We start from the raw sequence: 25085 nt of genomic DNA, 5'->3' as shown, positions 1-25085 counted from the left end.
TGACTTAGCATATTTCTTCATCGTGCTAAGCCTCAGTTTCCTTTTCTGTGGAGCAGAGCTGGAATTATCCTGTGCTGTGGAGGGACAGGAGTACCTAGCCGTCCTTCAGTATTGTGGGGCCTGGGAGACAAGGCGGCCAGGGCATCACATCTAGTACCTGGCGGGAAGTACACGCTGAAGCGCTCTTCTTTCTGAAGCCAGTCCAAAAAAAAAAAAAAAAAGGTTTCAGCGACAACATCCCTGTGTTTATTTATAACAGTCCAATATTTCTCTGAAAGGCTCAGCGGAGGTATTCTACTTCTTCCTCGTACGCGTGTAGCCGGCAGAAGTAAAACTTCAGGGGAAGTTAGTACTACAGGAAAGAAGTTGTTCCGACTCTGTTCCCTTTCTCTTTTTCCCTTCTAGACCCTGACTGCACCCGCCCCATTTGCTGACGAAACCAGCTGCCAGTGCCAAGCACCCCACGAAAAACTGACCATTGCTCAGGCCCGCCTAGGAACGCCAGGTGAGGCTGTGTTTCTTGTTCTCTGGATGGGCCCTGTCCTGGCATCTAAAGCGGCAGGCAAGGCCCATCATTATTTGAGCAGCACTTGCTCTGATTTGGCTAGTCGGATTTAGAGATGACAGCACAGTGACAACGTAGGGTAAACCCCACCCATGACGAAGTAGGCCAACCAAAGTAGCAGAGGAAAAGACAGCGCGGGGTACCAGAGTTGGAGCCCTGGCGCTGCCATTTGCGAGTTCTGCCACCTTGGGCGAGTCAGGAGAATGAACTGAATCTGTTTCCTCATGTGCAGACAGGGACAGTGATTCCTGCTTCACACGGTTTTTATGACAGCTAGACTGGGTTCAAAACACCGCAGCATTTTTTAAACACTGTGAGGTCAGTCTTAGACAAACCTGAGCTACTGTAATTATCATCATTCTTAAAAATCTGTGTTTTGGAACAGTTTCTCCAAGAGTGCCTTAAATTAAAAAGCCTGGGCTTTGCTCTAGGAGTTTATTTGTTCATTCCTTTAGCCTATAGCAGAGATGGAGAGGGAAAGGATTTTAAAAGAGCTATAAGGTGCTATTTCTGTTGCCCAAGGGTTTTCACTATAATTAAAGAGACAAAACTACTAGATAGGAAATAAACCCCACTAGCAGCATGCATGCGGGTGCTTAGGGGTTAAATCATGCAGCCCAGATGATAACTGACAGTGAAGGGTAGATTCATTTGGCATCGAGCAGTCAGGCAAGATCTGGTCCCAGACCTGAGCTGATCCTTTGGAGAGAAGTAAGATTTGTACTCTGTGGGCAGAAAATGGAAGGGTATTCTGGGCAAGTGGAATAGGAATAGCGTAGGCACAGAGATAGAGAGTGAATGGTGGCATTCCAGTTGAATTGGGATGGAGTGAAAAATAAGCCTAGTCCAGCAGGTAAGCCTTGAGCCATTCAAGATGGCATAATTTGATGGTTTCCACTCACCATTGCAACAAAACACCCCAAATTTAATAGAGTCTTTGGGTCAAAGGACAGTTTGCTTAATAGTAACAAGAGATATTAAGTGGTTGCAGTGCACTAAGTTCTTTATATGTATTGTGTGTCATTTGACTGTCACAACTCTATGTGGCTGGTACTTAGAGGATTTCACAGATGAGGAAATGAAGGCTTTAGGGAAGCTGTGACTCTGTAGATCATTTAGCTAGGAAGTGGCCGTGGTTCTCACATTTGAGTCTGCTTCAGAAAAACCTAGAGGGCTTGTTAAAACACAGGTGGCTGGGCCTCACCCCCAGAGTTTCTGATTCAGTCCACCTGGGGTGAGGCCTAAGAAGTTCCCAGGTGCTGCTGCTGCTGCTGCTGGGGGACCGCACTGTGAGAACCATCGGTAAGTGGTGAAGCTGGTTTTCATCTCCAACCTGTCTGTGCTCAAGCCTCATCTTTCAGCCATGACACTGTGTCTCCCCTTTAAGAATAGCTTGGAGGGAGGGATATGGGGAAGAGTTAGTGGACAGGAGTGACTAGGGGTGAGAAAGGTCAGAAGAGGCTTGGGGAGGTAGTTCCGAGTAGCTAAACCAATGTGCAAGGAATCACTTCACAAGTGTGTAAGAGGCAGATGTTGTGCTCACTCTCCCCTACCACTAAATCTGGGGTGAGGCCCAGGCATCTGCAGTTTTAACAAATATCCCAAGTGATTCTGAAGTTGTTGATCTACCCTGAGAAATGCTGTCCCAGCAATAAGTTGAAACGATGCAATGGAAGCCCAGGTGTTACGAAGAGAACAGATTTGACGTCAAGCAAAAGGATGAGCTTTAGGCCTGAGCAGAGAAGGATCCTCCTTTCCTAGGGAGGAAGAAAGGGAATTAGAGCTTACTCGCCATCTGCTAGGTGCTGTGCCCCATACATACTGTATTTCATTTAGTCTTCGCAAAATCGGGCGAGATGAATATTATTGTGTCCTTTCTGCCGGCAAGGCAGATGAGATGTGGAAACCTGAAAAGTGGTTTGTCAAATGGTCTCGCTGGCTGGGTAGAGCTAGGATTCAATCCTGAGTCCCCTTCACCTCATACTCCCGCTTTGTCCACCACAATGGGCTGCCCAGTGGAGCCCAATGAGAACACGCTCAGACTTCAGACTGGAAGATGGAGGGTATGTGAACAAGACAGATGGAAGCTGTGATTTTTTTGTAGTGGCGGGGCCATCTGCATGCCTGCTGCTGTTCCACCAGCACCTAGATGCTCAGTAAATACCTGGTGAATGAATGAATGAACAAAGGAAGAATGAAGGCAAGTTTGGAACAAGAGAGGAGCTCATCATTTGGACATAGGCTTGGAGAGAGTTTGGCCTGATGTGGACTAATCGGCTGAGGTCGAGCACCTGTTTGCTGTCTAACTGCCAAGCGGTTTAAAGCCGGAGAGTCAAGCTGGAATAAGGTGGTGGTGCATTTTGAAATATCTGTATGGTAAGCTCTGTGGAGCACTGGTCACTGCTGGAGGGGTGAGATGGAGCAAAGGTGAACTGTTACTCTCAGAAGAGATCTTCTCCCCTCTTAACTCAGGTGATGGCACTGGGAAGTTATCCAGGAGAATTTGTGATGCTGGTTGGCATCTGGCCGAGGGAGCTTCTGCTAGACATTTATTTAGAACTTCTAAACATCAGTGTTAAAATGTGGTAAGAATGAGTTCCCGTCGTGGCTTAGTGGTTAACGAATCCGACTAGGAACCATAAGGTTTCGAGTTCGATCCCTGGCCTTGCTCAGTGGGTTAGGGATCCGGCGTTGCCGTGAGTTGTGGTGTAGGCTGCAGACTTGGCTCAGATCCTGCGTTGCTGTGGCTCTGGCATAGGCCGGAGACTACAGCTCCGATTAGACCCCTAGCCTGGGAACCTCCATATGCCGCAGGAGCGGCCCAAGAAATAACAAAAAGACAAACAAAGAAACAAACAAACAAAAAAAACCAAAAAGGTACTTGGTAGTGGTTGGAGGGAGTGTTATGGAGAGGATCTAAACAGGATCGTTGGAGCATGGTGCTGTTACTAGAGAAGCTCACAGAGTTTTAAAAATCTTACTGTTTGGCTATTACTTAAGAAAACAAGAAAAACATTATTACTTTGTGGAACTGTTTGATAATTTTCAAGACTAGCAAGCACTTTCCTTTCTGTGGCACTGTCTTGAGCATCCCATCAAAAAGACAAAACAGACGTGTATTGGGGGCCTATAATGTGCTTCAAGATTATAGTTACAACCCACGTCTTTCACTAACTGCTTTACTAGCCCTTTTTATGACTTCATCCGATTGCCTACATTATGTTTCATGGTCTTACGTCTGCCCAGGCAGGGGCTGGTGTATACATTCTAAAAGAGGCAATAACAGACTCTGCTCGTAGCTTTTAGCTTCTGGACCTCATCTGTGAGGGCACAGAGTGAGGAACCTCAAGAACAGGAGGAACTCAGTCATCAGAGTGGGTGGAACTGGCACCTTTGATCTTACCTCAAACTAGTCCAGCTGCGAATCTATGAACCTACAAGGTTTAGTATGTGTTCTGAGCATCAGTCCTCTGCCATGAGATGAAGGAAAAATCCAAGTGACTCTTTCGGAAGTTCCTTTTCATTAAAGCTGACTTTTTTTTTTTCTTAAAGGGAAAACTCAGCTCTGATTTCCTATTTTCCATCACAAAAGGGAGATGTATCATTCTCATCACACGGCGATGTGTGTAGAGTTTTCCAAATTCATTTTTCAATAGCCACCTTAATGAATTTTGCCTTATTTCCATGCCCCCTGTACTATAATTTATTTATTTTTCTTTACAAACTGTTTTTTTAAGCTGAAACTTAAGTATTTTAAAAGCAAACATTAGCCATTATCATTTATTGAAAACAGCATCACTGGTTCTGAGTGGAAGGAAATTATAAAGTTTATGTAAAACTATAAAATACATAACTATTAGATTTTTAGAGATTAATTTTTGTCTCATTTTTTTGCACATCAGCTGTATACAAAAAGAATTCTAGTTACCATAGTTACCGGGCATTCAATAATTGTCTCTCTCTCTTTTTAAAAAAGACTCCATATTGGTGTGTAGTTTTCTAGAAGGCATCATGAGTTAGAAAAAAGAGCGATGGAGTTTGGTTTGCCCTCAAACTTCATCTTAAATTGGTTGGATGATGTTGGGTAAGCTGCTCAGTTTTGCTGAGCTCCCATTTGCCCTCCTGTGAGAGAGAATAGTAGAGTGGACTTAAAGTTGATGGAAAGATTAAGTTCAATACATGTGCTTTGTAAATCATAACATAAATCATAACATACATATATATATATATATATTTGTCTTTTTGTCTTTTCTAGGGCCCCACCCACGGCATATGGAGGTTCCCAGGCTAGGGGTCTAATTGGAGCCTACGCCACAGCCACAGCAACGCGGGATCCGAGCCACATCTGCGACCTACACCACAGCTCATGGCAACAACACCAGATCCTTGACCCACTGAGTGAGGCCAGGGATCGAACCTGCAACCTCATGGTTCCTAGTCGGATTCGTTAACTACTGAGCCACGACAGGAACTCTGATCATAACATATTTTAAGGCAATATTAATAAGCTATATTTACAAAGCCATAGTCTGAGTTCCTTTGCAGTGCAGTGGGTTAAGGATCCAGCCTTGTCACTGCAGTGGCTTGGATTGCCGATGTGGTGTAGATTCGATCCCTGGCCTGGGAATTTCCACTTGCCATGGGTGTGGCCAAAAAAATCAAATTAAAAAAAAAAGCCATAATAAAAAAATAAACAATAAGCCTTTTATTGTTGCCTGAAACTGAAAAATACCAAGAAACACTGTATTATGCCCTACAAAAATGTGAATTCAGGTGTAATGTAGTTGTTGAAGGCCTCGTGTATGGTATGTGTATGTTTAACTTTTTCACCAACTACCACACTGCTTTCCAGTGTGTTTGTACCATTTGACATTCCCATCAGCAGTGTGTGAGAGTTCCAGTTGGTCTCTATCCTCATAAACACTTGGCATATAAAATTTTTTTAAATTTTTAGCCATTCCCGTGGGTATGAAGTAGTCTCTCAGTGTAGCTTTAATTTGTATTTCCCTAATGACTAATAGTACTGAAGATCTTTTCCTGTGCTTGTTTGCCATCTGTGTATTTTCTTTGCCAACGTGTCTGTTGAAATTTTTTGCCCTTTTAAAAATGAGTTATCTTATTATTGAGTTTTGAGAGTTCTTTATATATTGCAGATTCAAGTCTTATATCACATATACATTTGCAAATATTTTCTCCTTAACCTTGCCTTTTCATTTTTGTAAAAATGGCTTTTAAAGAGTAAAGCTTTAAATAAGGGTTAATATAGACTTTTTGTTTGTTTGTTTTATAGTGTGTCCTTTTTTGGTTCCTATTTAAGAAATTTTTGTCAAACCCAAAGTCACTAGGATTTTCTCCTGTTTTCTAGAAATGTTACAGTTTTAGCTTTATATTTGGGTCTGTGATCCATTTTGAGTTAATTTTTATATATGCTGTGAGATGTGTGGTAAGCATAGCCCCCTTCACTGTTCCATTTATTTAAAAAATGCTGAATAACTTAGGGAAATTTGGAATGTAAGATCCAGGAAGTTAAAATAATCAGATATTACCCACAGTAGTGTATGATGGTCATTATTTGTATCCATGTTTTTCAAGCAAATGTTCAGCATCGTTTTGATGTTACATGCAGTTTGTTATATTCAAATTATTTGAAACATGGTAATCATGCGGTATAAAGATATACATTTTGCCAGAACATAACTGTTATCTGATATACCTTGCTGTGATCATTCAGGATAAACAAAAAGTTACTTGAAATACTTTAAAAAATTATGATAACCTGTGGGCAGAAAGTCTAATGCCATTGTATTCATTCATTTCTATGCTGTATAACATATTACCACAGACCTGGTGGCTTAAAACAAGGCACATCCATTATGTCATAATTTCCATGGATCAGGAGTCCTAGCCTGGCTTAGCTGTGTCCTCAGCTCAGAGTGTCACAAGGCTGCATTCAAGGCGTCACTCAGGGCTCAATTTTCATCTGGAAGCTTGACCAGTGAGAGGTCTGCTTCCTGGTTAGCTTGAGTTGTTGGCAGGATTTATTTCCTAGTACCTGTAGGACCAAGGATTTATCTTCTGGCTGACTGTCAGCCAGAGACCACTTCAGCTCCTAGAGGCCACCTGCATTTCCTTGCCATGTGGCCCTCTCCAAATATGGCGGCTTGCTTCTTCAAAGCCACCAAGGCACAAAGAACGAGTCTGCTAGCAAAATGGAGTCATATATACTATAACATAATCATGGGAGTGACAGCTATCATCTTTATCATATTCTCTTGGTTAGAATCAAGTCATGGGTCCCACTCCCACTTCAAAGGGAGGGGATTGGACAAAGGCTTGAACACTAGGTGGTAGGGATCATTGAGAGCAACTTTAAGTTCTCCCCACCATGGCCATGGAATAGATGTGCTCTATCTTTTGATCATTGCCAACTTCTAGCTTCACAGGCTAGTGGCTCCTAGCACAGACCCTGTGGAAAGACCCCGTATGCCTAAAAGGATGTCCAGAAAAATCTGGAACAAAAGATTAAAACAAATATACAAACTAACTTAAAAAGAAACAGACTATTAAATATTACGGAGGATTTCAAACATTCACAGAAATAGAACAGTAGAGTGAACCATCATGTGTCCACCACCTATACCTAACAACCACCATCATGTGGCCAGTCTTGCCTCACCTACTCTCCCCTATTGAATTTTTTGAAACAAAATCCCAGGCATCTTATAATTTCATCCGTAAATATTTCTGTATATATGTCTTAAAAAAATAAGAACTCTGTTTTTTAGACATAACCATTATACCATTATCTCACGTAAAAAATGAATACTAATTCTTTAATATAACCAAATATCCAGTGTTCCAATTTCCAGTTGTCTGATGTCATCACTTATTTATACTTTGAACCCAAATCCAAATAATGTCTATACATTACAGTATGTTGAGGTGTTTTTTAAAATATCTTTCAATCTGCAAGTCCCCCTTCCATCTCTTTGTCCCTCTTCTTTTTGTCAAAGGTTGTCTGTAGAAGAGATCAGATTTTGGGGTTTTTTGGGTGTTTTTTTTTTTTTTTTTTTTTTTTTTTCCCGGTTCTGCAGAGTTTCCCAGTCTGGAAATTGCTGACACACTACAATTTTTAAAAGTGTGAGCTTATGGCAAAATCAACTCCATAAATACTCTTCAAAGATTTACTAAATGGCCTTTTTCTCAGTAATTATGTTGCCTTTCTTCACTTTTCTTTCCTCCTTGCTTCCTGAATTTATTTATCTTGATCACCTCTGCATCAGTAACAGAAAGTTCTGCAAAACTGCCATCTGCTTTCCCCTGGGGTTTATATTTTAAAACAAAATTTTCTGAATTGAATTCAAATTGAATAAGAGCATTGAAACCAAGGATCTCTCATTAGACAGTTTGTTATTTCAAAGTATTTTTTTATTTACCGTGCCTTATTTAGAATACAGTATAATCCTATGAAGGCAATTCTGTTTGTTCAAAATGGTGTATAATTGGGAATAATTGCATTTCCTTATCTGACATAAAGTCTCTTGAGTTTTCTTATTAGCGAAGATTATTAGAAACATTGTACCATCTGAATCTATTAATATTCCTTTTAATTTATAGTCTAAATTAATGTGGTTGTACTACAACAAGAAATAATCACAATTTAAAGTCTAAGTCTTAAAGTTTGCACTTTAAAAAAATGTTTAATGTCCATATAATACATGCATGTAGTTTTAAAAGGTAGTAGGACTCTTCGGCTTACAAAACAAACAAACCAGAAATCCCTTTCCCTCCCTGTCTCACCCCTGGTTCTTGTTCCCTGTAGGCACTTGCACTTGACAGTCGACTTTGCAAATAGTTGTTGACATCTCTCATCCAGTGTCATTGCCTTTCTTGTTTCCTCTGCCCTTGGGGGGATTATACATTTTTAATTCTTTCTCTGTAATTCTTGGGGTGTTGAGGAAGTAGAGATAAGTATGGGTGTTCAATTCGCCATGTTTAGTGTGAAGTGTGTCATATTTTCATTTTCCAGTTCCTTCATTGAGAGTCCAGAATGGTGTAAATGTTGACACCCAACCCCTCTAATTCCCAATGTCTCCCTTTTATTTGAGGAAGTGGGTCTTTAGACCATCTTCCTTTGTTCTTTTCGTCTGCTACTCTTCTTTTTTTTTTTTTTTTGTCTTTTTGCTATTTCTTGGGCCACTCCCTCGGCATATGGAGGTTCCCAGGCCAGGGGTCCAATCAGAGGTACAGCTGCTGGCCTACTCCACAGCCACATTAGATCCGAGACGCGTCTTCGACCTACACCACAGCTCACGGCAACGCCGGATCCCTAACCCACTGAGCAAGGCCAGGGACCGAACCTGCAACCTCATGGTTCCTAGTTGGATTCGTTAACCACTGAGCCACGACAGGAACTCCAGCCCATTCACTCTTGACCTTTCTCCCTACGAATGACTGTAGTGTGGGTTTCTTGCCTCCAGCCCTGAGCACCACCCCCACCCCACAAGTAACTTTTACTCCCTGACTCTCCTCTCTTTGGGGCATGTGCCCCCAGCCTGTGCCTTAAGGTACCAAAGAGGGTAGGGGGAAATCTTCGTGCAGTGGTATGCTAGTGAATGTTTAATAATTGACTCTCCAGAGAGAAAGAAGTCATGATGTGAGCATGTGCCAATTTCCATGGGGTCAGTTCTCCTCCCAAGGCTGATTTCACGCTGCCACAGTGACTTGGAAGAGGTGCACAACACAGCCTTTGGGAATGGAGCTCGGGGGGTCTTCATTCAGAGCTGCCAGACTCAAGGATCAGGTCATTTGTCCTTTTTGTTGAGTTCCTCAGTCACGTCTGCCTTGGTATTCCTGCTGTGCTCACTCTGCCAGCCTTTTGGTTATGCCTGGTCTGTCTGAATCTGCCAGCTCAGACACCTGAGACTCCACTCAGGGTCAGGAAAACTCCCCAGTGCTCTGTAGTTAAAAATGTGTGTTCCAGGTTGATCTTAAATTTGCCATATTTTTACTCTGCTTTGATGTCCTCAGAAGAACCTCTTGATAAAATTAATTCCATGCACTAATATGGAACTGATAGTATGTAAACATTGTGTTTCATCCAGGTAAAGCTTCTTACAGTGCTTTACTGACGGAAGCATCAGGTAACTGAGATTCCTTATTCTGCACTTTGTTGATGATGTTTTATTTTTCTTCCACAGTTGACAGACCTGTCAGAGTATATGCAGATGGAATATTTGACCTCTTCCACTCAGGTCATGCAAGGGCACTTATGCAAGCAAAAACACTGTTTCCCAACAGCTACTTGTTGGTAGGAGGTAAGAAGTCCATTTTCTTTTTGTCTAGAAAACTCTTGTATAATGTGCTTCCTGAAAAGGACCCCTTTCAGGCTTCCATCTTTAAAACCTCACATTGTTAATGCTCTCAGTTGAGCCCATATTGGGTTACTTGTTTACTGTCTAAAATTTAAAATGACATTAAAAAACCATAGGGGAAATGACATCATGAGCTTATAAACCATTGATTCCCAGAGAAAGACAGAGTAATAATTCCACCAAGGGTAACTGCTTCATGTTTTCCACTAATGCCTTTCTTCTTGTGTTTGAGGCATGATCCAATTTCTGTTTCTGAAATTTTCTGGAGGGTTAGGAGAAAAGCAATATTATTCTGATTTCAAATCTTGGAGACCTTAGGGGATTCAAGATGATTATTGGCAAGATCATTCCCTTTGCTTTGTGTGACCCACAGCACTTGGGACAATGTTGTGCTAATGGTAGTGGCTTACAACAGTCCTAATTAATTGAATTTATGCCTAGTGTGTTAAAGAAATAGAGGTTTGGAGTTTCTGTTGTGGTTCAGCAGAAACAAACCCTCCTAGTATCCATGAGGGGTGGGTTTGATCCCTGGCCCTGCTCAGTGAGTTAAGGATCCGGCATTGTCATGAGCTGTTGCATAGGTTGAAAATGTGGCTTGGATCTGGTGTTGCTGTGAGTGTGGCTTTGGCCAGCAGCCGCATCTTCGATTCAACCCCTAGCCTGGGAACTTTCATATGCCACACTTGCAGCCCTAAAAAAAAAAAAAAAAAAAAAAAAAAAAAAAAAAAAAAAAAAGTGGGAGGGAGGGAGAGAGAGACACCCAAGTAATCTTTGTTCCCAATGAAGGAACTGACTGACTTTGTAAGCTTGTGGAGCAAGAAGGGTGGTTAGATGTAAATTGAAATTTTCTTCTTCCAGAAGGCCTACAGATACTCATTTAGGTAAAAGGAAAGCATCTGATCTGGGGGACCTGTGTCTTTTCTCTGTAGCTTCTGGAATCAACATTTTCTTTCACTGTGATTCTTTTTTTTGTGTGTGTGTGGCATTACATGAATGAGATACCATCAACCTTTAGACCTCTATTGTGAGAAAAAAGGTGCTGGTAAGAGACTACAAATAATTTTTTGGAAGTATTTTATCTTTTATAAGTTTAAAACACTTTTTGGATATTTATTTATTTATTTTTTATTTATTCTTGTTGTTGTTGTTGTTGTTGCTATTTCTTGGGCCGCTCCCGCGGCATATGGAGGTTCCCAGGCTAGGGGTCCAGTTGGAGCTATAGCCACTGGCCTACGCCAGAGCCACAGCAACGTGGGATCCGAGCCGTGTCTGCAACCTACACCACAGCTCACGGCAACACCGGATCGTTAACCCACAAGCAAGGGCAGGGACCGAACCCGCAACCTCATGGTTCCTAGTCGGATTCGTTAACCACTGCGCCACGACGGGAACTCCTTTTTTGGATATTTAAGAGGAGTCTTTTGCAGACTTTGTCAAGCATGGTAACCATGTGATTCTTGAATGGAGTTCTTTCCAGAAGGAAGAGAGAATGAAAGGTAGTGTTTATTGGACAAGTCATGCAGAGGGAACCCAAGGCAGGCAGAGAAATCATTCCTTGTTTATGCCCCTTTATTTTGAGTGGAAAACCATTTCTTGCACAAGCGCTACCACCTGGAGTCAGATTTGAAGCTTTGGGAGCCCTGGGGAGATGTCTGCAGTGGTTGGACATTGGTCATTCTGGAAACCCAAGCTTGGAGGTGATTAGGTGTGGGTGACTCTTAACAGGAACGATGACCTGGGCCTGGCTTAGCACATCAAAGTAAGATCAAAGGAAGCGTGCAACTCTCAGTACATTCTTGTAAATTGGAAAAGGCAATAAATTAATATTAGCACCTCTCTAGGACACTAGGCAACAATGGTTTCACTGATTTTCTGAATGATTCCTTCATTTAACAGCTATTTCTTAGGCTCCTACTATGTGCTAGGCATTCTTCTCTACCCTGGGGATGCAGCCATGAACAAAGTAGACTATGTCCTCAGATAACTTAGAGTCCAAGAGGAGGCAGACACTGCCCAGTAAACAAGTAAATACTTGTAATGGTACTGTGAAGAAATGTAGAATAGAGTAAGAGGAAAGAATGACTTGGAGATAGGGGAGGAGGGCTGTTTCAGGCATGCAGGTCAGAAGGGGACCTCTGAAGTGTTGACAGTTGTGCAGAGACTTGACTGAAGTAAGGGTGCACAAAAGCCAGAGCGCCTGGCTTGTGTGTGTTCTTCTCAGCAGTCCAGACAAGACTGTTGGGCCAAGTTGGAAAAGACATGGTAGCTACAATGATGTGTTATTTTATTGATTTGTGAATCTTGAGGGCTTTCATAAAAGCACAGGTGATTTAGTACTCAGAGAAATTAACATGGACAGAGTTCAGAGCCAAGAAATAAAGCAGAAGTGAAGGAGAACAACTCCAGCAAGAATTCCTACACTTAAAAAATGTGGAGTTCCCTGTCATGGCTCAGTGGTTAACGAACCCGACTAGGAACCATGAGGTGGCAGATTTGATCCCTGGCCTCACTCAGTGGGTTAAGGATCTAGTGTTGCCATGAGCTGTAGTGTAGGTCGCAGATGCGGCTCGGATTCCGCATTGCTGTGGCTCTGGCGTAGGCCGGCAGCTACAGCTACAGCTCCAATTTCGACCCCTAGCGTGGGAACCTCCACATGCCACAGGTGTGGCCCTAAAAAAAGACAAAGAGACAAAAAATGTTACTGAAGTATAGTTGACTTATAATGTTGTGTTAGTTTCAGGTGTACAGCAAAGTTAATCAGCCATAGATGTAAAATATATAAATCCATTCTTTTTTTCACATTCTTTCCCCATATAGGCCATCGCAGAGTACTGAACAGATTTCTCTGAGCTAGTAGTAGTACCAATTGATTTTGTACATAGTAGTATGTATATGCCAATCCCAACGTCCCAATCCATCCCTCCTCCAAATGTTTCCCCTTGGTAACCATAAGTTTGGTTTCAAAATCTTTGAATCTGTTTCTCTTTTGTATCATTTTTAAATTAGATTGTGCATATTAGTGATCTCATATGATATTTGTCTTTCTCTGATTTACTTCACTTGGTATGATAATCTCTAGGTCCATCCATGTTGCTGCAAAGGGCATTATTTCATTGTTTTTTATGGCCAAATAATATTCCATTGTATATATGTACCATATCTTCATCCAGTCCTCTGTTGATGGAGATATAGGTTGCTTCCATGTCTTGGCTCTTGTAAATAATCCTGCAGTGAATATTGTGGTGCATGTATCCTTTTGAATTATGATTTTCTCTGGATATATGTCCAGGAGTGGGATTTCTGGATCAGATGGTAGGTTTTTTTTTTTTTTTTTTTGGCTGCACCAGGGACATATTGAAGTTCCCAGGCTGGGGATCAAATCTGAGCTGCAGCTGCAACCTACACTGTAGCTGTGGCAATGCCAGATACTTAGCCCATTGTGCCAGGCTGAGGATTGAACCTGTGCCACCTCAGAGACAATGCCAGATCCTCATACGGTAGTTCTATATTTAGTTTTTAAAGGAACCTCCACACTGCTTGCACCAACCTACATTCCCACCGGCAGTGTAGGAGGCTTCCCTTTTCTCCATACCCTCTCCAGCATTTGTTTGTAGATCATTTAATTATGGCCATACTTTTTGGTGTGAAGTGATACCTCATTGTAAGTTTTGATTTGCATTTTCCTAATGATTAGTGATGTTGAGCCTCTTTTCATGTACTTTTGGGCCATCTGTCTTCTTTAGAGAAATTTCTATTTAGATACTCTGACCATTTTTTGATTGGGTTGGGTTTTTTCGATATAAAGTTGAGTGAGATGTTTATATATTTTAGAGATTAATCCCTTGTTGGTTGCTTCATTTGCAAAGATTTTCTCCTGTGGGTTGTCTTTTTTATGATTTCCTTGTGCAACAGCCTTTAATTATATCCTGTTTGTTTATTTTTATTTTTATTTTCATCACTCTGGGAGGTGGATGCAAAAAATATTGCTATGATTCAAGAAATCCTAAACCTCTTAGCAGTCATGGCAAAAGGAGCCACCCAGTCGTTCCCTAACACTCAAATGCTAGAGTTGATGCTGCTCCATGGTGGAGAACTAGTTCTTCCCACCCTGAATTCTGGGATGTTTCTGAGGGTTGTTGCCTAAGCAGCATCGAGTAATCCAGTGAACCATGTCCTCTCTAGTAGATTGACAAAGAAATGTAGATGCCCCCTCCATGGCTATCACATGGATTTTCTGTGGAAGCCAAAGGCATGTTAAACTACTAAGACCATCATGGAGACCGTATCTTTTTTTTTTTTTTTTTTTTTGGCTTTTTAGGGCCACACCCGTGGATATGGAGATTCCCAGGCTAGGGGTCTAATCGGAGCTACAGCTGCTGGCCCACGCCACAGCCACAGCTATGAGGGATCTGAGCTGCAGCTCATGGCAACACCGGATCCTTAACCCACTGAGCGAGGCCAGGGATCCAACCCACAACCTCATGGTTCTTAGTCGAATTTGTTCCTGCTGCACCACGACAGGAACTGTGAGACCGTATCTTTTGACAGATGACAGGGACTACAATGTGGATGAGAAATGAAGCTGTAAAAATGTGGTATGTAGCCTTCTGGGGACAGTGCCAGAGTAAGAGTGAAAACCTACAAGCAGCATAAGCAATAATAATTTCAACATGTTCTTTTGTCCACTGATTTATTATTATTCTACTTAAAATAATTGGCAATACTCTGAAATATTTTTAGACCACCCTGTTAATAAAATTGTATAAGCTTGTATTTCATGTGTCTCCACTAATGTAGTGTATTTGATTCCTAGTCTTTTAGACAGAATCTCAAACCTCCTGTGTGTAAGACATTGGAGCTCACATCCCATGAGTGGCATTGCTATGATCAATGCATTTTGTAAAACTGTGCATAAGCCTATATTTCTTTGATGTATATAGTGGTTGCCTTCCTCTAAAATTCAGCATTTATCACAGCTGTGCCAGAAATACTTGGCAATTATTCGTAAAACAGAGTTAGGGGCTAGATCCAAATAATTTCAAATAATTATGTAGAGACATTCAGAAATCTTGCAGGATGTGAGAAAATTCTCACGTGGGGCTGCCCCAAACATAGCAAGATGTTTGGCATTGTTGGTACCTTGCCCACTAAATGCCAGTTGCTGCTTCCAATAATAGTGACAACTGAATATGTCCACAAGTTTCCAGAACTGCTTCCTAGGGCATGATGATGCCTTTGTTGAAAATCATTGTCTTAGACTAAGAGTCTTCATGTTTTGTTCCCCACAATCCTTAAAAGAATGTTGAAAAACTGTATATGTCCTTAAAAATGTTTAAGTTGATACCTAAAATTTGGTATCCTAAGTTTAAATAGTTGTAAAAGATATGATTTCTGGAATATTATAAATATTACCTTTTCCAAAAATCAATTAACTGAATTTTTCTGGCAAGTTTTACATTCACTGCAAAATTGAGCAGAAAAGACAAAGATTCCCATTTACCCACTCATGCACAGCCTCCCCCATTATTAACATCCCCCACCAGAGTGGTAAGTTCGATACCGTCCATGAACCTACAGTGACACATTATTGTCACCCAAAGTCCACAGTTGAATACATGAGAGTTCACTTTTGGTATTTTATATACTGTGGGTTTAGACAAATGTATAAAGACATATGTCCATGATTGTAGTATTGTACAGAACAGTTGCAGTGAGCCCTTAAATGCCTCTGTGCTCTGCCTATCCATCTGTCCTCTCACCGAACCCCTGGAAAGTGTCTCTGGTTTTGCCTCTTCCAGAATGTCATATAATTGGAATCGTAAAGTATGTGCCTTTTTCAGATTGACTTCTTACTCCTAGTAAAATGCATTTAAGGTTTCTCTGTGTCTTTTCATGGCTTGTTGACTCATTTCTTTTTAGCACTGGGTAATATTCCATTGTCTGGAGGTACCACAGTTGATTTACCCATTCACCTTCTGAACGACATCTTGGTTGCATCTAGGTTTTGGCAGTTATGAATAAAGCTGCTGTAAACATCTATGTGCATGTTTTTCTATGGACGTAAGTTTTCAGTTCATTTTGGTAAATACTAGTGAGTATGATTGCGATCATATGTTAAGAGTATGTTTTGCTTTGTTAGAAACTGCCAAACTGTCTTCCAAAGTAGCGGTACCAGTTTGTATTCCCACCAGCAATGAGTGAGAATTCCTGTTTCTCCAAATCCTCGCCATCATTTGGTATTGTCAGTGTTCTGTATTTCGGTCATTCTAATTAGCTTGTAGTGGTATCTCATTGTTTTATTTTGCAATTTCCTGATAACATAGGGTATTGAACATCTTTTCATATGCTTATTTAACATCTGTATATCTTCTTTGGTGAGGTGTCTGTTCAGATCATTTGTCTGTTTTCACCAGGATGTTCATTTTCTTATTGTTGAGTTTTATGAGTTTGGATAACAGGCCTCTATTAGTTGTGTTTTTTCAAGGATTTTCTCCCAGTCTGTGATTTTTCTTTTCAATCCATTGACATTGTTTTTTGCAGAGCAGAAATTTTTAATTTTAATGAATTCCAGCTTATCAATTGTATCTTTTTTTTTTTTTTTTGTCTTTTTGTCTTTTTGCTATTTCTTGGGCCGCTCCGGTGGCATATGGAGGTTCCCAGGCGAGGGGTCGAATTGGAGCTGTAGCCCCCGGCCTACGCCAGAGTCACAGCAACACCAGATCCGAGCCACGTCTATTACCTACACCACAGCTCACGGCAACGCCGGATCGCCAACCCACTGAGCAAGGGCAGGGACCGAACCCGCAACCTCATGGTTCCTAGTCGGATTCGTTAACCACTGTGCCACGACGGGAACTCCCAATTTCACATACTCTTTATCAGGCTCCTAGACGGGAACTTCAATTGTATCTTTGATGTTGTATCTAAAAAGCCACTGCCAGGAGTTCCCTTCGTGGCGCAGTGGTTAACGAATCCGACTAGGAACCATGAGGTTGCGGGTTCGGTCCCTGCCCTTGCTCAGTGGGTTAACGATCCGGCGTTGCCGTGAGCTGTGGTGTAGGTTGCAGACGCGGCTCGGATCCCGCGTTGCTGTGGCTCTGGCGTAGGCCGGTGGCTACAGCTCCAATTCAACCCCTAGCCTGGGAACCTCCATATGCCACGGGAGCGGCCCAAGAAATAGCAACAACAACAACAAAAGACAAAAAAAATAAAAAAAATAAAAAAATAAAAAGCCACTGCCAGAATTTCTGTCATGGCGCAGTGGTTAACAAATCCGACTAGGAACCATGAGGTTGTGGGTTTGATCCCTGGCCTTGCTCAGTGGGTTGAGGATCTGGCGTTGCTATGAACCGTGGTGTAGGTCGCAGATGCGACTCGGATCCCGCGTTGCTGTGGCTCTGGTGCAGGCCAGGGGCTACAGCTCCGATTCGACCCCTCGCCTGGGAACCTCCATATGCGTGGGAGCTGCCCTGGAAAAGGCAAAAAGACAAAAAATAAAAATAAAAAAATAAAAAGCCACTGCCATACCTAAGGTCATCTAGGTTTTCTCACATGTTACCTTCTACAAGTTTTATATTTCTGTATTCTACATTTTGATCTATGATCCATTTTGAGCTAATTTTTGTAAGGGGTATAAAATCTGTGTTTAGATTCCTTTTTTGCATGTGTTTGTCCAGTTGTTACAGTACCATTTGTTGAAAGGATTATCTTTGCTCCACTGCATTACCTTTGCTCCTTTGTTGAAAATCAGTTATATTTATATGGATCTATCTCTGGGCTCTCTCTTCCACTCCATTGATCTCTTTGTCCATTCTTTGACAAATACCACACCTTCTTGTTTATTGTAAAAAAATTTTTTTTGGTCCTTTTTCGGCCACACTAGAGGTATATGGAAGTTCCCAGGCCAGGGATCAAATCCAAACCTCATCTGTGACCAAAGCCACAGCTGCAGCAACTCAGATCCTTAACCCACTGCACCACAATGGAAACTCCTACTGTAGATTTATAGTAAGTGTTGAAGTTAGATACTGCCAGACTTTGTTCTTTTCTTCCAATATTGATTTGGCTATTCTGGGTCTTTTGCCTCTCCAAATAAACTTTATTATCCGTTTATCATTAGCCACAAAATAATTTGCTGGTATTTGGGTTAGGATTACTTTGCATCTAGAGATCAAGTTGGGAAGAAAAAAACATCTTGACAGTATTGAGTCTTCCTATCCATGAACATGAAATATATTTCCATTTCTTTCATTCCTTGATGTCTTTCACCAGAGTTTTATCATTTTCCTCATCTAGATATTCTACACACTTTGTTGAATTTATACCTAAGTATTTTATTTGTTGAGGTTGCTAATGTAAACAGTAATGTGTTTTTAATTTGAAAGTCCATTTGTTCAGTGCTAGTATATAAGAAAGTGATTGACTTTTGTATATTAATTAACCTTGTATCCTGCAACATTCCTATAATTTCTTATTAGTTCTAGGAGGTTTTTGGGATTGTGGATTCTTTAAAATTTTCTACATAGACAATCATGTCATCTATGAACAAAAACAGTTTTATTCCTTCCTGCTCCATCTGTATCCCTTTTATTTCCTTTGTTTGTGTTACTGAACTAGCTAGGATTTCCAGTACTATGTTAAAAAGCAGTGGTGAGAAGGGATATCCTTGCCTCATTCATGATTTTAGTGGGGAAACTTCAAGTTTCTCACCATTGAGTAGGACGTTAGTATAGGTTTTTTGTAGATAGTCTTTATCAAGCTGAGGAGCTCTCTTTTATTTCTAGTTTGCTGAGAGGTTTTTTTTTTTTTATCATGAATGGGTACTGGATTTTATCAAATGCTTTTTCTACATCTACTGATATGATCATGTGATTTTTCTTCTTTGCCTGTTGATATGATGGATTACATTAATTGATGATGTTTTACTTTTTGGATTTTTTAAATTGGCATATATTTGATGTACAGTATTATATAAGTTACAGATAACACCATATAGTGATTCACAATTTTTGAAGGTTATACCCCTTTAGAGTTATTATGAAACATTCACTTTATTCCCTATGTTGTGCAATATATCCTCATAGCTTATTTATTTTATACATACTGGTTTGTACCTCTTAATCCCCTACCTCTATCTTGCCCCTCTCCCCTTGCCACTCTCCACTGGTAACCACTGGTTTGTTTCCCATATCTGCGAATCTGTTTACCTGTGATAAATCCCACTTGGTTATGGCATATACTTATTTTTATACACTGTTGGACATTTTATTAAAGGGTTTTGTATCTACATTCATAAGACATAATTGTCTGGTTTTCCTTTCTTGTAAGGTGTTTGGTTTTGGTATTAGGATATTGCTGGCCTCACAGAATTAGACATTCCCTTAGGTGGCATTCCCTCTCCTTCTATCTTCTAGAAGAGATTGTGGAGAATTGATATAGTTTCATCCTTAAATGCTTGGTAGAATTCACCAGTGAACCCATCTGAGCCTGGTGCTTTTCTTTTGGAAGGTTATTAAATATTAATTGAATTTCTTTAATAGATACAGACTTATTCAGATTGTCTATTTTAGAGTTACTGTTGTGGCTCAGTGGGTTAAGAACGCAACATGGTATCTGCAAAGATGTGGGTTAGATCCCTGGCCTCACTCAGTGGGTTTAAGTCTCTGGTGTTGCCACAAGCTGTGGCATAGGTTGCAGATGCAGCTCAGATCCAGTGTTGCTGTGGGTGTGGTGTAGGCCTGCAGCTACAGCTTCCATTTGCCCTCTGGCCTGGGAACTTCCCTATGCTGCAGGTATGGCCGTAAAAAGAAAAAAGATTGTTTATTTCCTCCAGTGTGAGTTGTGGCAGCTTGTGTCTTTCAAGGAATTGGTCATTTTCCTCTATGTTAGCACATTTGTGGGCACAGGGTTGCTCATATATCGTTTGTTATCCTTTTAATTTCCATGAGATCTCTAGTAAAATCTTCTTTTTCATGTCTGATATTAGTCATCTGTATCTTTTCTCTTTTTTTTTTTTCTTTGTTAGCTTGGCTAGAGCCTGATCAATTTTATTGATCTTTTAAAGAACTAGCTTTTGTTTTTGTTGACTTTCTTCATTCCTATTTTTACTTTCATTGGTTTTGGCTCTGGTTTTTTATTATTTATTTTGTTTTGCTTACTTTAGATTGAATTTGCTCTTTTTTTCTAGTTTTCTAAGAAGGAAGCTTAGATTATTGATTTTAGATTTTTAAAATATATACATTCATTGCTATAAATTGCCCTCTAAACAGTGTTTTCATTGCAATGCACAAGTTTTGATAAGTTGTGTTTTCATTTTTAGTTCAAAATAGTAAAAATATATATTTTTTTTAATTAAAAAATGTTTCTTGGGAGTTCCTGTTGTGGCTCATTGGGTTATGAACCCAACTTTTGTCGATAAGGATGTGGGTTCAATCCCTAGCCTCACTCAGTGGGTTAAGGATCCAGCACTGCTATGAGCTGTGGTGTAAGTCACACATGTGGCTTGGGTCCTGTGTTGCTGTGGTTGTGGTATAGGCCAGCAACTACAGCTCTGATTTGACCCCTAGCCTGGGATCTTCCATATGCCACAGATGCAGCCCTAAAAAGCAAAGACATAAAATTTTTTAAAAAAATTTCTTGATTTATTCTTTGATCCATGTGTTACTTAGCAATGTGTTGTTTAATCTCCAGTTATTTTGGGATTTTCCAGCTCTTTTTCTTTTGTTGATTCCTACTTTAATTGCATTGTGATCTGAGAGTAAGCATTGTATGATTTCTGTTCTTTTAAATTTGTTAAGGTGGGTTTAATGGTCCAGAATGTGGTATATCTTGGTGAATGCTCCACGTGAGCTTGAGAAAATATGTATTCTACTGTTGGTGCTGTTGAGTGCACACACACACACACACACACACACACACACACACACACACACACAGACACACAAAATTGAGTATATTGTTGCTATTATTATTTTGAACACATACCGTAATCTCTTAGATCAATTAAGAGTAAGAAAGATAAAAGTTTTTGGAGTTCCCGTCATGGCGCAGTGGTTAACGAATCCGACTAGGAACCATGAGGTTGCGGGTTCGGTCCCTGCCCTTGCTCAGTGGGTTAACGATCCGGTGTTGCCGTGAGCTGTGGTGTAGGTTGCAGACGCGGCTCGGATCCTGCGTTGCTGTGGCTCTGGCGTAGGCCGGTGGCTACAGCTCCGATTGGACCCCTAGCCTGGGAACCTCCATATGCCGCAGGAGCAGCCCAAGAAATAGCAACAACAACAACAAAAGACAAAAGACAAAAAAAAAAAAAAAAAAAAAAAAAGAAAGATAAAAGTTTTTGTTTTTATCTTCACTTATTTCTAATGCTCTTCCTTTTTAAAATTTAGATCTGAATTTCTGAACTACATAATTTTCCTTCTTTCTGAAGAACATTTTAAAACATTTCTTGTGGGCATTCCTGTTGTGGTGCGTGGAAATGAATCCAAGTAGTATCCATAAGGATGTGGGTTCCATCACTGTTCCTGCTCATGGGTTAAGGATCTGGTGTTGCCATGAGCTGTGATGTGGCTCAGATCCTGCATTGCTGTGGCTGTGGCATAGGCTGGCAGCTGTAGCTTCTATTCGACCCCTAGCCTGGGAACTTCCATATGCCACAGGTATGGCCCTAAAAAGCAAACAAACACAAACACAAAACATTTCTTGCAAAGTAGGTCTACTGGAAACAATTCTGTCAATTTTTGTTTGTCTGAGGAAGTCTTTATTTCCCCCTCCCTTATAAAGGATAATTGTGTAGTGTATAAAATTTTAGGTTGATGGGGTTTTTTCTCCCAACATTGTAAATATTTCACTCCATTCACTTCTTACTTGCATTGTTTCTATGGAGAAGTCCAACGTAATTTTTATCCTTGCTCCTCTATAGGTAAAGTTTTTGTTTTTTGTTTTTACCCTTGGCTTCTTTTGAGATTTTTTTCCTTTGGTATTTATCCTGCTAGGTATTCTCTAACATTTAAATGAGATGAGTAAGATGAACTGGTAGGTGAATATTTTTGTAAATGAACATATTACTGCTAGAATGAGACAGGGTTTAACATTGATTTTATTCCTATTTTTCTTTGTTACAAAAGTAAGTGCTGAAATATTTTGTTCACACAAGTACTTAGATGGAAATGGAAAACATTTGTTATAGTGATGCCAGTCAGTTTTTGAACTCCTGAGTTATTTGCCAAATACCACAAAATAACTTACTGTCACCAAAATAATTGCAATGATCTATGAAGTGACAATTTATTTTAGGACCTTTTTTCAAATTTACTGTTATAAATTGATTAGAAATAATCTGACCTGCCAAAATATTTGTTTCCAAGCTGTTAGAATAATTTACTTTCTCCCTTTTTGGAGGTAAAACACAAAGGCTTTATCAAGACTTAAAAGTCACTCAATTATAATCCATACTCTTTTCCCTAAAATCAACCTATTCAACCAGATATACTGATAAAGGTTGGGGAATATGAAATATTGTTAATTATAATATTGCCAATTCAATAATTTAAAAAATGCATTTATCATTTGCCTAAAACTTAAAAAAAACCCTTTGAGACTGCAATTTCAGTTTATCAGATTTGCTGAAAACACCATCTAATCCAATTGACAAAGCCAGTCCTCATTGTCAAACCTACTAAAAATCTGGGAACTAAGAAAAAGTCTTTTCAATTCAAATATATTAATATATTTCAATAAGCTTTATAAAAACCACTGGGAAATAAATTATGGAATCCAATGTATAAAAAAGAATCAGTCAAGACTAAAATGATGTAGATATAACAAGTTAGAAACAAGACAACACAAACACAAATTGTAATATATAATTTATATATTATAACAAGTTAGAAACAAGACAAAAAGTTACAAAAACAATGTCCTTAATTTACAGGAATACAATGTAATTTATGAATAAATTATACTTATAAGAAGAGGAGTATGACTTTTAAAAAAACATTCCTTCTCTAAATATTGGTGTTTGGCTTTGGAGAATAAATAAAATCAAATATGAAAATCAGAAAAATCTTAATTATCTTTATTAGATAGCTTGGTTATACTTTTCCTATGTATTTAAGGAAAGAAAAGAGCACATATTGTTAAGAAAAAGGCATGAAATAAGGCAATTTGCAGCAACATGGATAGACCTAGGAATTATACTAAGTGAGGTAAGTCAGACAGAGAAAGACAAATATCATATGAGATCACCAATATGTAGAATCTAATAAAAATAATACAATAGAACTTACAAAACAGAAACAGACTCAAAGATTTCTAAACCAAACTTATGGTTACCAAAGGGGAAACGTGCAGGTGGGGAGGGATAAATTAGGGAGTTGGGATATATACACACACACACTGCTATATATAGACTAGATGGGTAACAAGGACCTACTGCTGTATAGCACAGTGAAATTTACTCAGTAGTGTGTAATAACCTATATGGGAAAAGAATCTGAAAAGGAATGGATAAATGTATATGCATAACTGATTTACTTTGCTGTACACCTGAAATTAATACAACTTTGCAAGTCAGCTATGCTCCTGCAAAATTTAAAAAATAAAAAGCCCCAAACCCAAAAAATAAAACAAAACAAAAAAACCCAAACAGACATTCAGTTAGAGACTAGAGGGAGGGGAAGTGGAGAGTTGCTGCTTATACCTTGTGAGCACACAGTTTCAGTCACGTAGGATAGGGACGTTCTGGGGATCTGTTACACATCAACATGCTTGTGGTTGACAGTATTGTACTGTACTTGGAAATTGTTGGAAAGGTGAATTTTAACTGGTTGACACTATTTTTTAAGAAAAGACTATCAGTTAAATACTTTATACAAGTTCATCGATGAATCATCTTTCTCCTCAAAGTATGTCCTATCTAATCCTCAACCTATGATGCAAATCAGAATAATTCCTCCAAATGCATACAACATGGTCTCCAAGAGAGAATCTGGTGAATAAAATTGATTTTCCCTTAAAGAAAAGGGCATATACTACCAAACAGTAATTTGGCATAGATATTTTATTTTTAGTTAGCAGGGGGTAGAAAATGATAAACTTTTAGAAGATGAAATGGGATAAAATAATCTATAAATGGAATTTATAATCTATAATGGAATTTTGTGGGGTTTTTTTGTCTTTTTGCTATTTCTTGGGCCTCTCTCGCGGCCTCCCAGGCTAAGGGTCGAATCGGAGCTGTAGCCGCCAGCCTACACCAGAGCCACAGCAATGCAGGATCCCAGCCATGTCTGCAACCTACACCACAGCTCACGGCAACGCCGGATCGTTAACCCACTGAGCAAGGGCAGGGATCGAACCCGCAACCTCATGGTTCCTAGTCGGATTCGTTAACCACTGTGCCACAACGGGAACTCCCCACTTGGTATATTATAATGTTGCTTTACTAGTCAGGACAAAATGGTGAGCAAAGGCCATTAAATATGCACTTTTGGGAAACACATGGAAATTAAGATTTCTTGGGAGTTGGCCAAGGCATTTTTTAAAATAAGTTTGTTTTTTCTTTCTTGGGGGCCACACCTACAGCATGCAGAAGTTCCCGACCAGTCATCAAACCCCCACCACAGCAGTGACAATGCCAAATCCTTAACTGCTATTCCATCAGGGAACTCCCTGACCAAGGCATTTTTATATCCATTAGATCTGTCAACTTAGTACATTGCAGTTACTAAAAAAGGAAAGGATTGGGCCTCTTGCTTATGACTGAGTTTGGCACAGACATATTTGTACATCGCATAGTCCTTTAATTAAGGACAGTGAACGTGTCCACAGAGCAGTATGAAAAGTTTATAAAGAATCTGTGATAGAGAGCTTCACAATCCAGCTTTACTAGATTATAAAACACTCACCTTTACCCATGCATTAATTTGCGTATCTCTGAAACATCTGAAAAATACTTTTCTGTGACTTACTAGGCTGTAGGGAATGAGTGGTTTTAGGTACATTACAATTATCTCTAATAGAATTTGGTATCTTTCTTACATTAACTGAACATTTCAACTGGATCTTTAAAGAAGCTTGCCAATTTTCTCAGTACAACCACTGTGGAAAACAGTATGGAGATACCTCAGAAAACTAAATATAGAAGTAGCATA

General features: G+C 39.9%; 1 protein-coding gene across 9 annotated transcripts in view; it reads left to right on the top strand.

Moving 5' to 3' along the window:
* The window catches only part of PCYT1B (phosphate cytidylyltransferase 1B, choline), a 137461-nt gene that overhangs the window by 59174 nt on the left and 53202 nt on the right, over nt 1–25085 (top strand). For 7 of the 9 annotated variants that reach the window (XM_005673506.4, XM_085006791.1, XM_021080540.2 and 4 more), the window contains exons 2-3: nt 406–505; nt 9766–9882. In XM_005673506.4, the coding sequence (XP_005673563.1) occupies nt 406–505; nt 9766–9882 (217 nt within the window). Of the gene's footprint in view, nt 1–405; nt 506–2669; nt 2913–9765; nt 9883–25085 lie in introns of those variants that run through there. The other 2 variants (XM_085006793.1, XM_085006792.1) reach the window with 2 other exon arrangements.

The sequence above is a fragment of the Sus scrofa genome, chromosome X (genome assembly GCF_054392235.1).
Source record: "Sus scrofa isolate SSC_HxYL_T2T_F1_AM1 chromosome X, Sscrofa_HxYL_maternal_Yorkshire_Landrace_v2.0, whole genome shotgun sequence".
NCBI classification, from domain to species: Eukaryota; Metazoa; Chordata; class Mammalia; order Artiodactyla; family Suidae; genus Sus; species Sus scrofa.
The sequence above is the reverse complement of the archived record's forward strand: the minus strand, read 5'-3'. Positions and strand labels throughout refer to the sequence as shown.